The 16,126-nt window shown below is 47.9% G+C and overlaps 1 protein-coding gene across 3 annotated transcripts in view; it reads right to left on the bottom strand.

Annotated features, from left to right (window-relative positions):
• Nucleotides 1-1,481: 1,481 nt before the first annotated feature.
• The window catches only part of Slc9a3 (solute carrier family 9 member A3), a 47,427-nt gene continuing 32,782 nt past the window's right edge, over nucleotides 1,482-16,126 (bottom strand). The window contains exons 4-17 of one of the 3 annotated variants that reach the window (XM_048459160.3): nucleotides 14,625-14,703; nucleotides 13,950-14,127; nucleotides 12,765-12,985; nucleotides 12,195-12,397; nucleotides 11,601-11,690; nucleotides 11,433-11,503; nucleotides 10,297-10,426; nucleotides 8,113-8,228; nucleotides 7,482-7,611; nucleotides 7,094-7,270; nucleotides 6,836-6,908; nucleotides 6,049-6,156; nucleotides 5,395-5,644; nucleotides 4,007-4,146 (exon numbers count right to left, since the gene is read on the bottom strand). In XM_048459160.3, the coding sequence (XP_048315117.3) occupies nucleotides 4,143-4,146; nucleotides 5,395-5,644; nucleotides 6,049-6,156; nucleotides 6,836-6,908; nucleotides 7,094-7,270; nucleotides 7,482-7,611; nucleotides 8,113-8,228; nucleotides 10,297-10,426; nucleotides 11,433-11,503; nucleotides 11,601-11,690; nucleotides 12,195-12,397; nucleotides 12,765-12,985; nucleotides 13,950-14,127; nucleotides 14,625-14,703 (1,830 nt within the window). In that variant the 3' untranslated portion in view covers nucleotides 4,007-4,142. Of the gene's footprint in view, nucleotides 4,147-5,390; nucleotides 5,645-6,048; nucleotides 6,157-6,835; nucleotides 6,909-7,093; nucleotides 7,271-7,481; nucleotides 7,612-8,112; nucleotides 8,229-10,296; nucleotides 10,427-11,432; nucleotides 11,504-11,600; nucleotides 11,691-12,194; nucleotides 12,398-12,764; nucleotides 12,986-13,949; nucleotides 14,128-14,624; nucleotides 14,704-16,126 lie in introns of those variants that run through there. The other 2 variants (XM_085676563.2, XM_048459168.3) reach the window with 2 other exon arrangements.

The following is a 16,126-nucleotide window of genomic DNA, read 5'->3' as shown; positions in this document are numbered from 1 at the left end:
CTCACCAGGTATTAGTTTCATCCTCAATGAACTGTTGCCCTATGAAAGGATATCTTCCAAATTAGCAAAGTCCCTTGATTGTTGGCTGTCTTAGTCACTGATTCTTTTGCTGTGAAGAGACACCATGATCAAGGAAACTCTTACAAAGCATTTAAATGGGAGCTTGCTTACAGTTTCAGAGGTTTGGCCCATTATCATGACAGGAAGCATAGCAGTATGCAGTCAGGTGCTCTCAGTAGCTGACTGAAGCTTTATCCTGATCTGTAGTCAAAGAGGAAGAGACTCTGGGCTTGACAAAGTCCACCCCCACCCCATGAGACACTTCCTCCAACAACACCGCCACACCTCCTAATCCTTTCAAATAGTTGTACCCCCTGGTGACTAACAATTCAAATATGTGAGCCTATGTAGGCCATTCTTACTCAAACCACCACATTTATTTATTTTTATTTATCTAGAATGAGTAGATGTCCCAGGTCATGATGGGTCACCAGTGAGAAGCAGCTACCAGCTATCCTGCTTCCCTCACATCTGTTGATGCACAGTTCATTTGCTAGGTGAGGATCCTCTAAAGAAGGAAAGGGTAGGCAGGCGTCCTTGGCACCTGGGTGCAAGTGTCCAGAACCAGGCCCCCTCAGCAGGCTTTTAAACTAGAGTGCAGGAAAAGCTGAACAAGCAGAGCTACCTTGGCTCTCTTCCTTTCATACTTCAGTGGAATGAATTGTGACCCCTAAAAAGAAAAATTAAGGTCTTAACCTTAGAACCTTAAATCAGACTTGGGTTGAAAGTAGAATCCTTGCAAGTGTGATGTATATCAAGGTTTTAATGAAGTCGCATGGGAATAGCGTGAGTACTTGAGTGGCAATGCCAGGAGCCCTTAAAGCCAAGACCTTCCTGACCTGGCCTTCAGATTTCTGTCTCTACAGCGTGAAACAGACTTTATGAGTTACCCAATCTGTGCTCTTTGCTAGTTTACCCAGTATGTCATATATTACTTAACAGTTGAGGCTCCTCTTGTATATAGCCAAAATCTGGGGATTCTGAATGCAATTTTTTAAATAATATTTTTAAATTAAAATAAAGATGTGTTGTAGAACCTGTAGACTTGATGTTTAACAGACTCCACCACACATCTCTGCCTTGTACTGTCTGGTCTCAACCCACCAGATTTGGTGCCCTTTCTCACCATTCCTTCCCACTCACCCACTTTGGTGTCTCTAGCACCTCAACCAACTTCTTAGCCATGGTGGGTGATGTTTCAATCATCCACTGCCCGTTTGGCCACAGGAAGTCTCTGGTCTATTTTATATCTAAGAGATGCTAAATTGGAGGCTTTCCATAAATGTATCCAACAGCTTCCCACCCCTAATAGGATGACCTCCGAAACACCATCTGTTGATCTTAATTTTAATGCATAACAGACTGTTCCTAAATTATCTTGGATATGATATTTCATTTATAAATGAAGTTTGCACCCAGAATGCCTTGAAATATTTTAATAGACTTAGATAAGCAGTCACTACAGTTTCAATGTTGTTCCCTGTACAGATGCTGCCCAATGCATTGGAGGGGCATTTTAAGGCACATTATTCTGTGATCAGAATTAAACAAAGTTCAACTATGATTATGTTCACAACATTAATACACAGTTTTATCCTCTCAAAATATATTTCTAGTTTTGATGAAATCTTTAAATTTTCTTTCACAAAAAAATCAGTAATACATAGTATATTGAACACTGTAATAAAATTATTTTAAAGAAAATACAGATGTGGAAATACAAATTTCCTAAATTTGTATACTCTGTAGTACCACAAAGTAGGTCAAAGTTCAGTATTAAATAAATATTCTCTCCTAATAAAAAAACTTTTACAACAGTTTTCCTAAGGAAATACATTCATAGGATTTTACATTCTATTGTACAACACTTACAAAGGGGGGGGTCCTCAACTATGAAACGTAGCTACTGTGCTTAGTCATCTAAGCACAGGAGATGGGTTTTTGCGAATGAGGCTTTCCTGTCAAAACTCTGGTTCCATGTGGCTATGCCCAGGTGTAGTTCACAAACTCAAAGAACGTAGCCTGTCAGCTAAAACACAGGGACAGAATGTAAAAAGATTTATCACCTGGTTGCTAGCTTTGGTATCTGTGGATGTCTGTTGCAAGGTGACAGCCCCTGAGGCACTGTCTAGTCAGACTTGGCTTCTAATTCTGCAGTGGGAATTAGACCCCATGTCCAACACATCAGGTGGTGGGTTAAGGCAATGTCCTGGCACAGGCATGAGAAACTTGTCTGCAAAGCAGGGACTGACAGGTGCCTCTCGGGACACCTCTGTTCCAGTAGCCCGGCACAGCCGACTACTGTACGTAGTGGAGTGGCAGCTCCAGAGCGTCTCGTGAAATTATTGGCCACAGCATTCACTGTCCAGTGGCTGGACTTCATTTCAGAAGTGGTCAAAATGCTTCAAGGGAGAAGGCTGTGAAAACCAGGTTGTGAGCATCTGATGGCTGAGTCTGAGTTAGCCAGTCAACAGTGTACCGACAGATGGGCTCATTTGGGGAATGATACTCTGAAGCAGAATACAGCATGTTGCGCGAATTTACTTTGTATTCATTGATTTTCCCTCAATTTGTGAATAGGAAATTGTCCACGCTTCCTATCCATGCTTCAACTGCAGCGTTAATACAAACTGATGGACCGTCTTGGGACTCCTGTGAATGTAACTGTCAACCTTGTTCCTGAGACACAGTATTTAGTTTCCTGAGCAGAGAGCTGAGTGGTTTGTGTCAGAAGTCTCCAGGAGGTCCCTAAATCCACCTTTAGCCTCATCTCAGCCTCCTTCAAGTGAGATCCTACGGTGCAGGCCCAATTTCCAGTGGACTGGAAGCAAAACTCAGTCCAGTCAAGCCCACTTGACTTCTGAGGAAAGGTGATGAGGGATGAGGGCCCTCCCTCTTAGCACTCCTGAGGGACAGTGCTCTAAGCCTGAGGCCCTGAGGTCCTGGAGGCAAAGGAGAAATGCCTAGACAGTGGGTTCCTGTATGCCCTCCTTCTAAGTGATGTAGAGCCCCTCTATGTCCCCAGCCCAACCAGCCTGGCCATCTGCAGTATTCCCACCTTAGAGACAGCTCAGGCAAGACACCTTGTGTGGGGGGGCAAGGCCCAGGTTGGGAGGGACCGAACAGGGGAAGTCCCTTGAGCTAGAGGAGCCAAAATTGAAACAAATATTTCTGCAGTTGATTCTTCAAGGTGGTTGAACAGTCTGGAGATCTTGGAAGGGGGTCTAAAGGGCCTCAGAGGCGTGTATCCCTGGAAATGCACAGGAACCTGCTGCCCATTTCGGATGAGTCTGAGCTTGGTAGTGCAACTTCCACAAATATTAATTTGTAAGACCATTGTACTAGAGAGTGAGAAGAGGTCCATCACAGGCCTCTCAGGGGTCTTCCTCCTCTTTGAGTAAGAGTGGTAAATACTTAAATACTAACAAGTGCTCTCGTGTGTGTGTGTGTGTGTGTGTGTGTGTGTGTGTGTGTGTGTGTGCGTGCGTGTGTTGGGGGGATTGGGGGTGCAGCACCTCGGAGCAATAGGGACTGAACCAGGGCAAGAAAACGGCGGAGGCAGTGTGGTATCCTGGGAATGCCGGAGGATGAAAAGATTCTTCCTAGGGCCAGACTAGGCATAAGACTCCCAGAGAGCAGTGGACCCTAAGGAACCCTAGCGGGTTGGGGAGGGGCCACTGAAGGAGATTCTCGGAGCTGGCAGCTGGCCAGGCAGCTGGCCAGGCAGCAATCACAAAGGCGTCTCTTCTTGCTCCAGAGCATGTGGAGGCAGTTCAGTAGAGCCCGGAAGAGACGCGAGCTTAAGGAGAGCTGGGCGGCGGCGTGGGCGAGGCCTCTGGAAGGAGCGCCGGCTGTGTACACGGCGCGCAGCCGCAGACCGAGCGTGCGCACTGGGCAGGGCCCGGTGCTCTGGCTCCGTCCCGGGTTCACCGGAGGTGAAAGTACCAGACGAGACGCGCTCAGGTGGGACGGGGCTCGGGGCACGTGGGCTAGCGAGCCGTGAAGGGAGCAAGGGCTGCTGGGCAGCTGCGGATGGCCAATGCGGATACAAGCTTCCCGTAAGCGGTGTGTCAGAGCCAGTGTTACCTGCGGGAAAACAGGGTGTGAGTGGCTCTCAGTCCAGAGAAACAGTGACCTACAGAAACCTGTACTCAGCCCAAGAGTCCCTTCCCCCTGATTTTGCTGTTCCTCTGTGCCTTGCCCCCAACTAGGTACCTGCTACAGTGCAAGGAGGGACTCCCTAACCTTCCACACCAAATGTCAGGGCATTTTCTGCTGTACACTACTGCAGAGTTGCAGGGAGTTCTAGCCAGTGTCAATGAACCTTCTAGGCAGCTGTGCACCTGTGCACCACGCAGCCAGCAGATCTGGATCACTTCAGATCTCTTCTGGCACTTGCAAACTCTGCCTTTAATAGCTGCCCCCTCTACAGGAACATCAGTGTCATACCCACCCCCAGGTTAGTAGTACTCCTCTACCCCAGAAACCTATCACAAGCACAAGGCTCTGCTTCGAATCAGGAGGGTTTGAGAATGAGGGGGAAAGTCAGGCCTTTAATCCCAGAACTTGGGAGGCAGAGGCAGGCATATTTCTGAGTTTCAGGACTGCCTGGTCTACAAAGCTAGTTCTAGGACAGCCAGGGCTACACAGGGAAACCCTGTTTTAAAAAGGATTGGAGAAGGGGGAATAAGGCCAGAGACAGAAGCAAGGAGCAGGTGGAAGAGCACTGGGGCCATGCAGATTTCCTGACCCTGCTAAATCATTTCAAAACTGGATTCTCTTAGGAAAGAGCCGTGTGTGTGTGTGTGTGTGTGTGTGTGTGTGTGTGTGTGTGTGTGTGGTGATGCCAGACCTTGCCAGGAATGCTGACCAGAATTTCCAATTTTTACAATTGAGTGTTTCATTTCTTTCCAACTAGGCTGACAAATGTCACCAGACCAAAAACATAACCAAAAAAAAAAAAAAAAGCACTTTCACACTTTCACTTTCATCTGAAATGAACGTGAGACCTGACCACAGGATACTTCAGTGTTGCTCAGGCTGACCTCAAACCCTTAGTCCTCCTACCTGTCTCTTGTAAATGTTGGGGTTATAGACATATACCACCATGCCAGGCCTCAAATGTTTCTCTCTACTACATATTAGCTAGAGAAGCAGACACAAATGGAAGTTGTCCATCAGTCTCCTAAGAAATATACAGCTGGACAGATGACCAAGACAAGGTCCACAGCGTGAAGAAAGCTGCTGGAAAGTCTGAAAAGGTGCGGGTCCAGGAAAGAGTCCGGAAAGCAATAGCTGGGAAGAAAGCAGGTGTTAGAGGAAGAAGCCAGTTACATGTGTGTGGACTCAGGGAAAGCGGGATGGAGCTGTTCCTCGGGGCCATCAGCCAGCAGGAAGGAGTCCACTGATTTGTTGCTGAGGCGGAATGGTGTCAGACGGCGGAAGTTGCTGGGAGAGTTGGGAATCTGGAAACGGGCCCTCTGAGAGGGCACCACGGTCTCCCCAGGGGACAGCCAGGGTGGCACCCTGGATAGGATGCTTGGGTCCAGGTCCTCGTCAGGGGAGAACACGGGATTATCAATTCCTAAGAGAAAGGGCAGCTGGTCAACCTCTAAGAAGTTCCCTCCGGGGTAGAAGGAGGCTGAGGGGAGAGGCTCTATACTGTGACTGTGCCGACACTTCTTGTGGCTACCACCTTCAGGGTAGCCTGGATGGCCAGACCTAGACACCTAACCCTCATCCCACACCTTTCCTCCACCTTTGAGACCCCATACAACCCAGACAAGATGGGAAACATCTCTCCTCTTTCAGACCTGGCCTATTTTTCCAAATATACTTGCTGTCTGCTCTGGGGCGAAATCTAAGTGGAGGAGGTAACACTTCCAAGACCTATAGTAAGTCGTCCCCCCCCCCAGGCCTTTGGTTCCTCCTTCAATGGCTCACTTGGGACAGCAGGGACATCTCTTCCACCAGCTTCTCCTATCTCACCTGCCCCAGATTCAGAGGTTACATCCTTGGTGACATTGGCCAGAAACTCAATGCCCCCCGTGGTCTCTTCATAGTTGGTGGTCTCCTCAGGCTCTGAAAGTTCTAAATCTGGATAGCAGAGGGAAAAATATTTTGGGTAAGGATGACTCGAGTTCTTTATGGCTGATGATATTCCCCCCCCCCCCACACACACACACGCAGTTTTCCACAGAACCTAACCAGCCCAGTGTCCAAGTGGCTGGGGTCAGCTGTGTAAAGACCTGAGCCACTCCTATGGTGCTCCCTTTTGTGACCCCAACCAAACTTGGTCTTTGGGAAGGTCTATTGGACAGGAGGGGCTGGAACCTCAAGGCTTACAATGAAAAAAATGGTGAAAGTCCACTATCTTTTAAAGAAGATTGTGTGTGTGTGTGTGTGTGTGTGTGTGTGTGTGTGCACGCGTGTGCGTGTTCAGTGTCCACGGTGGCCAGAAGAAGGCATTAGATTCCCTGGAGTTGGAGTCACAGGTTGCTTAAGCTGCCTTATGTGGGTGCTAGGAACTGAACTTGGGTCCTGTGCAAGAACAGCAGCCATTCTTAACCACTAAGCTGTCTCTCCATCCCATAGGAGGAGTGCTTCTCTATGGTACAGCAACAGGAGGGTCAGAGAAGAGCACTAATGGCCTAGTGGCACCACCACCCCCAAAACAAGGAACACGTGGAGGCCCAGGGTCAGAATCCCTAGGTACAGCTACCAGTAGGGGCAGAAGTCCCTTCTGAATTAAGCACATGCAGAGAAGCGGTCGTACCTTTCTCCTTGATGATGAAGTTGTGTGCCAGGCTCTCCATAGGCAGCTTTCCATTAGGAATGCTGCTATTCCTCTGTGGAAAAGTATGAGCTCTTACAAATGTACAAACACCCAGTTCCCCAACTTGCTGATATTTCATCTTCTGTCCTAGACCCTAACGGCCTCTGTCTGGTCACAGAACCACAGAGGGTTCTCTGACCCTTTCCAGTATTTAGAAGCCCACCCAACACTGACCCCACTGACCCCACCTTTCCTCACCCGCTTCTGTGCACGCTCCCTCTTGTACAGCTTAGCTGCCTTCTTGTTCTGGTTGATGCCTAGCTTAGCTGACTTAAAGGACTCCATGCGCTTCTTCATGGTTCTGTGAAAGATTTCCTTGTCCTGTTTTTCATCCTCATTGGGTGTTAGCTTATGCCGGCTATAGAGATGCTTGTACTGTGGGAGCAAGGGACAGTCAGTTGGGCCTGTATGGCCCAGGTGGAGTCACAAAGCCTCCAGCTCAGCCCTGAAGACCCCTTGTCTGAGAAGGAGGCAGACATTCCTGTAGGTGTGTGGTTAGGTTCCACCAGACACAGCACATGAAAGATGACAAAGGCTTACTCTGGGGGATAGGAGGGTTCTGGGTGTCTCATCTCCTGGTACCCACCTCCTGTCGAGGCTTGTACAGGTACTGCTGCAGTGTATGGTGAGTGACCATGTCCTCAGTATCACGGATGCTCCTACGCCTCTGCTCCAAGGACTGCATATCCAGGCAAACAGCGCTAACATTCTCCCTCCTGCATGGACCAACATTGAGCCAGGAGGATAGCTACACAGAGGTCTCCTGCCCTGCCTAGATACCTGGAAGTCCCTCCCCATACTCTCAGATGGTCTCCCAGGATGCCATCTACATTTCTGTATAAGGATGAATGAACTCCACTGCCACCAGTCCCCTTCCACAGCCCAACTATGCTAAGGCTCACAGTCTCTCCTAAGCACTGGAAATCTAGAACAGCCACCATCATAACAACTGGCCATCAGCTGCCCAAGGTCAGAGGGTATGAAATGCCCTTCTCCTAAGTACACCACACAGTCCCACTGACTGCTGAGTAAAGGTGTGCTCCCACAGATGGGGATGCAGGCATATTTCTGTACCCTTTTCCTACCCTGGCCCACTCACACCTTCCTGACTCAGTTGCCTTAGGACCTGCAGAAAGAGTTAGTAGGCTTAAGAGTCAGGAGAGAGGTGCTTTTAAAGAGTACCCTTTCCCAGAGAAGTTTTTGAATTGATCACATACAAGAGATAGGAGACAGATGCCTCCACAGTAGATGGGCGGGGTGTGCTGAAGTCCACGTTGACCATATTGTCCATACTCGGGGAACGGATGAAGGCCAGGGACCCACGGCGCTCTCCCTATAAGGAGGACGTAGACTCCTTAGTACTCAGGGATGACCCTTAAGCATCACCTGCCACATAGAAGTCAAAAGATCCTGAGAACAAGCTCAAGAGCCCGTCAGCTCTGGGAGGTAGAGATGGAGCCCAGAGGTGGACCCTGTCCATCCTCACAGCTCAGCAAGGGCAAAGATACAGAGTAGGAGCTGGGATTAGATCCTTGTAGAGGCCACCAAAGCATCACTTGAGTGGAGCAGAGCTAAGAGTTGAGCAGACAGAATAGTAGGTAGGAACAGAATCTCTTAAAGGACACTGGCAAGTCTAGGATATCCTTACCCCCACTTGAAGATTGGCAAGAAATAGTTTTGTCCCCACCACAGCCACCAACCCACAGGCCTTAGTTTGGATGCAGAACAAAACCACACAGAACAGAGCTAGACAGCAAGCAGAATCACTGGAGGATAGAGAAGCTGTTTCCTAGTTAGGGACTGAACCAGCAAAGTGAGAGGCTTCTGAGGATCACAGACAACAGTAAACTATGGCCTCAGGTAGAGTCCCTGGGGTACAGCTTGTGCCAGGGTTAGAAGGGTGATGGCCTTAATTATGTCAACACATCATTGTATTTTACAGTTTGCGAGGTTCTCTCTTGGGAGCCCTTCAAAGAGGGCAGGATTGTGTGGCTGTTCTTGGGACTTGGCTTGGACTGCCTACTCCAAGGTATTTGGCATATCACTGATATGAGCTGGGGCTTTTTGGTCATTTTATTCCAAACCCATTGTTGTTTGTATTCTTTTTTTTGTAATTCATCCTCCTCAGGTGTGGGCAGTGGTCTCTCCCATATCATCATTGATACCAGGCACTCCTCCTCTCAAGGGGATATCAGGAAAGAAGTCAGGCGACCCTTAGGTCAGAGACAGAGCTGAAATGGTGGTGGTTCCTGGTCAATGATGGGAGACAAAAATCAAGGGATGGGGAAGGGATGATATAGACAAAGTAACCATGTAAGACTTGGAGCCATCTCTCCCAACAGTGATGAGAAAGCTGTCACAAAGCTCAGACATTCTGGCTGGTGCAGTCAGGAATAGGAGTGAGGCTTAGGGTCCTGCCAGTGTGAAGACAGAGATAAAGAGCCTCTCAGAGATAAAGTGACAAGTGAATGCTACCAGAGACCTCACCCCACACTTTCATTCTTATCCTCCATCCATGGCATGGTGTTAGAGGCACCCAGTGTCATAAAAGGTTGGAATTCTTTGTAAGTTCTGCCTAAGAGAGGAGGCATCTCAGATTGAACACCACAATATTATTTGAGTGGCAACAGCCATGAGGTCATAGGGTGCCTGGTTGGACCTATGTCTATATATAAAGGATGCTAAGGGGCCCAGATAGGGATGGGTGGGTCAAGAATGCACTAGCCACAAGATAGTCACATATGTGTCATTGGAGCAGCTAATATGAATGTGTACATGTGTGTTTGTGTTATATATGTGTGTGTATATATGTATACACATGTGTTCATAAGTAAACATGTATGTATGTATGTATGTATGTATGTGTGTGTATGTATGAGGACACATGTACCTGGATATGTATATGTTCAGCATTCCTGTATATTTGGGTGTGCATGTATAAGCCATGTGTACGCATTTGTGTATGCTCATGTAAGACTGCTTGCTCTTTAAGGTTGTCAGCCAGGAAGTAGCTACCAACTTGTTGCTGAGTACAACATATATGTGTGAATAGGTAGAAGACCTGGGCCCATAGTCTCTATTTCCCAACCTTTTCCCTTTTCTTCAGGAAAAATACAGGCATTCAGACTCCTCTATCATGGCTACCATGTTCAATTCTACCAAAACCACAATATCTAGACAGTCACTGTACCAGTGCCTCTGATTCCTGAGTGACAGGGAGCTCTGATATGCCCTATTCCCAGAGTACAACTCCAGGCCTCACATGAGCTTTTGCAGTGAGCCATCCAGGCATAGAGCGCAAGGGTCACTCACCACTGCCCTCTGCTCGTGCCCTAGACCACATGTATTGTCTTATTTGAGCCCTCAACTTTAGCAAAGGGACACATAGGATAATCACGCACCTCAGCCACGTAGCTAATGGCATCCTTCAAATTCAGTTCATGGAAAACATTCAGAATCCGATCTCGAGATTTTTGAGCCGATCTTCTCATGAGGACTTTGCTGAGGAACTTCCTATCAAAATTGGACCACCTAGGGGACAAAATCACATCAGCACTGGGAGTCTGGGGCTGCCTGCTTCACGGGAACAAGAACAAGGTCAGAACAGGTAAATGTCTGCCAGAGCTAGGCCCAATATAGGATCAGTCTTTTTTCTCCTGGTTTTTATTTATTGTAACAACCTGAAAGTGAGTTTTAAAGTGAAAGGGTGTCAGGCCACCTCTGGTCTCACTCTTTGCTTTCTCCCATTTGACAGTGGCTGGCAGTGGAACCATATGCCATTCTCAAGTCACCTCCTGACCTTCCAGGTGTGTGGGGACAGGACTAAGATTAAGACACCAGCAGCCATAGTTCCAATTCCTGATACATCACTGTCTAGGGTGCAATATTCAAGTTAGCTCTGCAACCTCACATGGACTCTAGGTAATTATCTCAAAACAGGTATTAACAAGTGTGAATTCAATGCTTTGGTCATATACTTCTAAGAACCACTTTATGTGGTAAAATATACATGATTTCTGTTTCATGAACAAGATAATTTTAGATATATATATGAACACACCTTTCCTCTATTAATGAAATAGGGAAGTGATTTGTTTTTCTGGTTTTTGATTCCTACATTATTTAAGTTTATCATTAATTGGTCAGTTAAAGGGTGTCTTTATGACTGGGACAATCATCAGGAATAAGATTCAGGTCCCTGGATTGGTGGTTGCTCTGTTCTCTCAGTTAATATTAACTTTGTTTTTCATCTGCTCGCACCCAGGAGTCTAGTTCACATTTAAGCCCTTAACCTGGGAGTGGAAGACACCTGACAAGGTGTCCATGGTTTGACCTCTGTTTATTCTTTACAACTCAGTTTGTCTCTGGCTCTTTTGAATGGAGAGGTCCTCCAGAGATTGTGTCTTGTGGGTCTTAAATTATGGTAGCACAACTGATGTGGTCTCCAGTGTTTTAGTGGCCCTGTCGGCACACGCAGGACCCACAGGTTCGAGTGGTCACTGGTAGAAGAAGGAATCTTACAGCTTAAGCTACTTACTTATCTCTGAGATAATTGTGTCCAATTTGTCCTGAGATATCCTCAATGGCTGAGAGGATGTGGTCAAAAGCCTTTCAGAGGAAAGAAACGTCATTGGCCACCCATCCTCACCCTCAGCCTACCCTTAGCTGCGCCTCCCCTGGCCGTACACTCCCACCCTCTCCTTACCCGGCCGTGTAGCTTCTCGTTGAGCTTCGGCTCATGCTGCTCACTCCTCTTCACTTTCAGCCACTGCACCAGGGGCTTAATGGTCAGGCCCTGAAAGACAACCTCACTAATGGAGCCAGGCAGGATCCCCACACCACCCCCGCCCCCAGGGCCCGCTAAACACAAGCCAGACAGACATTCAATCTCTTCTCCCACTGTAGGCAATCCAGGGATCCATGAACCCATTGGCACTGCCCTATAAAAAGATGCCCCGAAGCCCCTGTGCTGTGGATGTCCATGTAGACATCACAACCTCCAGCTGTCGCTTTGACCAGCCAGATGCAAAGGTGTAGTAGGTGCCAATTATGGTCTGACCAGTCAGCAGTCAGGAAGTAACTAGGTCTGTTCTCCTAAGTCCTGGCCAGGAAGTAACACTTTTAGGACAAATTATGCTATGTCCCCTGTGGGGCCACATGAAAACCTACAAAATGCTCCTAATTACTAAAATTACAAAAACCAATTAAAGTGTAAAATCTGGGAACAATCAACCTGCAGGGTTGCTCTTAGGTAGGTTTGGGCACCCTGAGGCAGTGCCCTGGGCAATAGGAGTCACACCTGAAAGATGACTGTGAAGAAGACCACAATGAGAGTGGTGCTAACAAACAGCTTTTTCTCCTTGACTTTTGTCTCATCCAGAAGTACCACCAAGGCATAGGCCACGGCCCCACGCAGACCACCGTAGGACATGACCACCTGGTCAATGGTCTCTAGCTGCACCATGCGGTAACGATTCAGGATCCAGGTCTGCAGAACAACACCTGTAGCGAGAGGTCACTCAGCTCCGTGGCCTATTTCCCCCAAGGCCTCACCTCAGGGCTCCCTAAAGCCGTTTTGACCCTTCCCTTGGCTGACTGTGAAAGCTGGGCAGTGGGTCTCTCCCCAAGGGCACTACTGGCTAGGGCCTCTGTAGGAAGAGGCAACAGTGCTGCTCTCACCCCAGCTTCTATTTCCAGTTCATTGATCCTGTCCCTTGGTGCCTCATTGGTCCCCATGCTGCACCTTGAGAAATACTGGCTTTTATAGAGATCAATGGTTGGATTTATTACTGAACTGCTGTGGGACCCTGAAATCTGTACTCTAAACTAAGGGAGCCTAGACACTACCATGAGTGCCCCTAACACTCACCAATGGCTCGGTATACAGAAATGAAGACCAGTGTCAGCAGCACAAAAGCCGTGTTCCATGTCCAAATGAGCGGGTCCACAGCTGAAATGCCCAGGAACATGAAGATAATGGTCTCTGCTCCACTGGCCAGCATCTTCATGGTGTAGCGCACAGTGGTGGCCGACTGCTCTGAGATATTGGCCTTCACGTACTTCTGACAGCAGATTCCACAAAAGGTGATGCTGGAGAAGGGACAGTGTGAGGTTTCCCTGCCTCTTCAGTCAGGCTGATGCCTCAGACCAGATGTCTCCAGGCCCAGCTCTTGCCATCCCTACTTCCTTTGTTGGCGTAACAGGCCTTTGCAGATGTAATCTAAAGTGGACAGTGCTGTGTTGTGTGCACACTACTCTTCCTGAGAACCAATGCCCTGAACTGGGTCTGCCCAGCTGCTTCCATGCTCTAAGACTAGATGTGGAGTTTCAACGAAGAAACAGCCTTCAAGCCTGTGGGCCTGTTGGTAGCTGATTGGTAACCAAGTCATACTATCCTTTGGAGAAGCTTGGGGCCAACTTTGGTGTCACGAAGCTCCTGCCTAAGTGTGAGGCTGCATGACAACAGAGACTCTAGTAGGGTTTCTGGTCAGACCATTCTTGAATCACAAGCCACAGCACAAATCTACCCTGTCCTCTAAGTAGGCATGTGTCTAGCCAAGGACAATTCTGAGTCTTTATCAACTTCTTATTTAAAAAAAAATAGAGCCAAGCAGTTGTGTCACATGCCTTTAATCCTACCACTTGGGAGGCAGAGGCAGGCAGATCTCTGTGAGTTTAAGGCCAGACTGGTCTATAAAGCTAGTTCCACAACAGCCAAGGCTACACAAAGAAACTCTGTCTCAAAAAAACAAAAATTAGATTGACTTCTTTGTCCCTGACAATAAATTTCTACCCAACTATAAGAGCCATAGAGGTGGAAGCTACACAGTGGGCTTGGAATTCATGCTCCAAAGAAGAGACAGTAGGCAGGGAGCAGACTCACTGCCACAGCCCCATCACCAGGATGATGGCAAAGAACCCAATATACCCTTGGTTCACAGTGGAACCTTCTGCCAGGATGCTTGAGTGCAGGGGATCTCTGGCATATACCAGCTAGAAAGCCACCTACCCAACCCAGCCAACCGCAGAAGGTTATTCCTTGAGGGAGACTTACGCCAGGATGGCTGACAAGGACAGCATCTCGGAGGTCAGATAGGACAGGTAGGAAATGACAAAGACGAAGCCGGGCTCGATGATACGCACATGCTTGGTGAAGCGAGTCACCAAGGACAGCAGGAAGGCGAAGATAACACCCACCAGAGTCCCCCCTAGGCTCACCACGAAGAAGGACACTGTGAGAAAAAGGAATGAATTGTCCTTTGTGGTTGAAACTGACCAGGTTGGCTAGTCATTCCTCATGGAGGGCTCCTGATAACTGCTCATAGCAATGCTGAAAGTTTAGTAAATGAGGCAACTTTGCTATCTATGGAGAGAGTGTCTTGTCTTCAATTTTAGTGCAGGAGGCAGAGGACAGAGACCATGCACACAGAAGACAGGACCCCATGACATCTCTACAGCCTTGGGTCAGTAGCAAGATCTGAACCCTGTCTATCTGTCCTTGCTTAGGGAGACCTGGGGTTGACTGTCCTTATCCTTTCTCTGAAGAACACACCCCAGGACCTTCATCTAATAGTGTTTATGTGGTGTTCTGGGAAAGGAACCCAGGCTGGTAAGGAGACACCAGGATAGCAGAAGCCCCATGGATTCTGTTCTAAAGAGGAGACAAGCCTCTGTATTCTTTGACCACTATATCTAAAACAGGCCAGACAGGAACCCTCCTGATACATACCTATGCCCTTCACACATTCCACGCCAGTCACCTTGTCACCACCCAGCGTCACAAAAGACTCAAAAACATTGTACAAGACCTAAGGGTACAGAAGACAGGAACATATCTGATCAGCCCTGCATCTACACTGATCCCTCCCTGTTTAGCGCCCCCTCTTTTTTGGATTTGGGCCCCAGAGTTGACACCTGAAACAACTAAAAACACTTTTAAAGCCAGCTCAAGGTGACAATGGTCAACAGGAAAAGATCAGAGGAACCAGCAAGTAGGATGTGCAGGTGAGGGGGTGTCCCAGATCCAAGGAAATAGGCCCAATCTCTGACTCTTATTCTGTGCGCTTGCAGACATATTCAAGGAACACTGAAAAAGCATGAATCATGAGGGCAGGAGGTAACCCTTAGTCCACAGGAGGCTTCAGGGCCACTGTGGCTCAGGAAGACTGAAAGCTATTTTCTGAGTTTCAGACTCGGTCTCAAATGGGCCATTAGAGCCTCCCGCACATACAGAAACCTGTTACAGTGCACCCTTCAAGAGAGAATAAGACATGGGAAATTTCTTAGGTACCACAGGCAATTTCAGAAGGCAGAAGAAACCAGACACACTTCCTCAGGTATCAGCTAAGTGTTCGGGCCCATCCTTACCAGTTAACCTCTCACCCCCTCCCACAGACCTGTAGTCCATCTGGGGACAGGTTTTGAAATTTCCATAGAGCTGCACTGAAGCAGCAGCAATGTTTATGTTTCATGAACCTGCTTCTTGTTGCCAGGGTGAACACAACTTCATCCTTGTGGAGACCTTATGCTTTCTCCACTGCATGGGTCTAAGAAACCTCAGATTCTATCAGGGGGTTCTTGACTCACTGAAGGAGCTGAATGTGTTTCTTCCACTTAATGTTGTGTCCTGACCACAAAACCTCAGAATGCAGCTGCTTGATAGGAAGTCTTCAAAGAAGCAGCTAAGGTTAAATGAGAACAATAGAGTAGATCCTGTTGTATAAGAAGAGTGCAGGATACAGACACACACAGAAGATGACCATGTAAGGACGGGAGAAGATGGCATCTGCAGGCCAGAGAAAGAGACCTCCAGAGCCAACTGCCATGCTTGGTTCTCAGCCTCCAATCTTGAGCATTAAAACAATAAATCCTCACTGTTTAAGCCCCAGCTTCTGTGGTATTTTGTTATTGGTGAGCCCAGCAAATGAATGCAATTCCTGTAAGACTTTGTTGTTTGTTTGTCTATTTCTCAGTAACTAGTGTGTAGTAGCAAGTGTGGGTCCAAAGTTTTAATTCTCTGGGGGATGTAAATATAGGGATTTCAACAGGGCAGAATTACCTCCAAAGGCATGGAATGGGTGGGCCTAAGATTGTGAAAGCAATAAATTGGATGAAGCTGAGTTAGGGAATCAGAAGAAGGTCAGAGTCTGTCCCTCCAATTCATACCCCAAGGCTGCTGCACCAGTGAGCAGGGACAGATGAAGGACACACCCTGCAGGGTGTTGGACATCC

This window comes from Myodes glareolus, chromosome 15 (genome assembly GCF_982192425.1).
Source record: "Myodes glareolus chromosome 15, mMyoGla1.1, whole genome shotgun sequence".
Classification (NCBI taxonomy): Eukaryota; Metazoa; Chordata; class Mammalia; order Rodentia; family Cricetidae; genus Myodes; species Myodes glareolus.
This window is presented reverse-complemented; position numbering and strand designations above follow the sequence as displayed.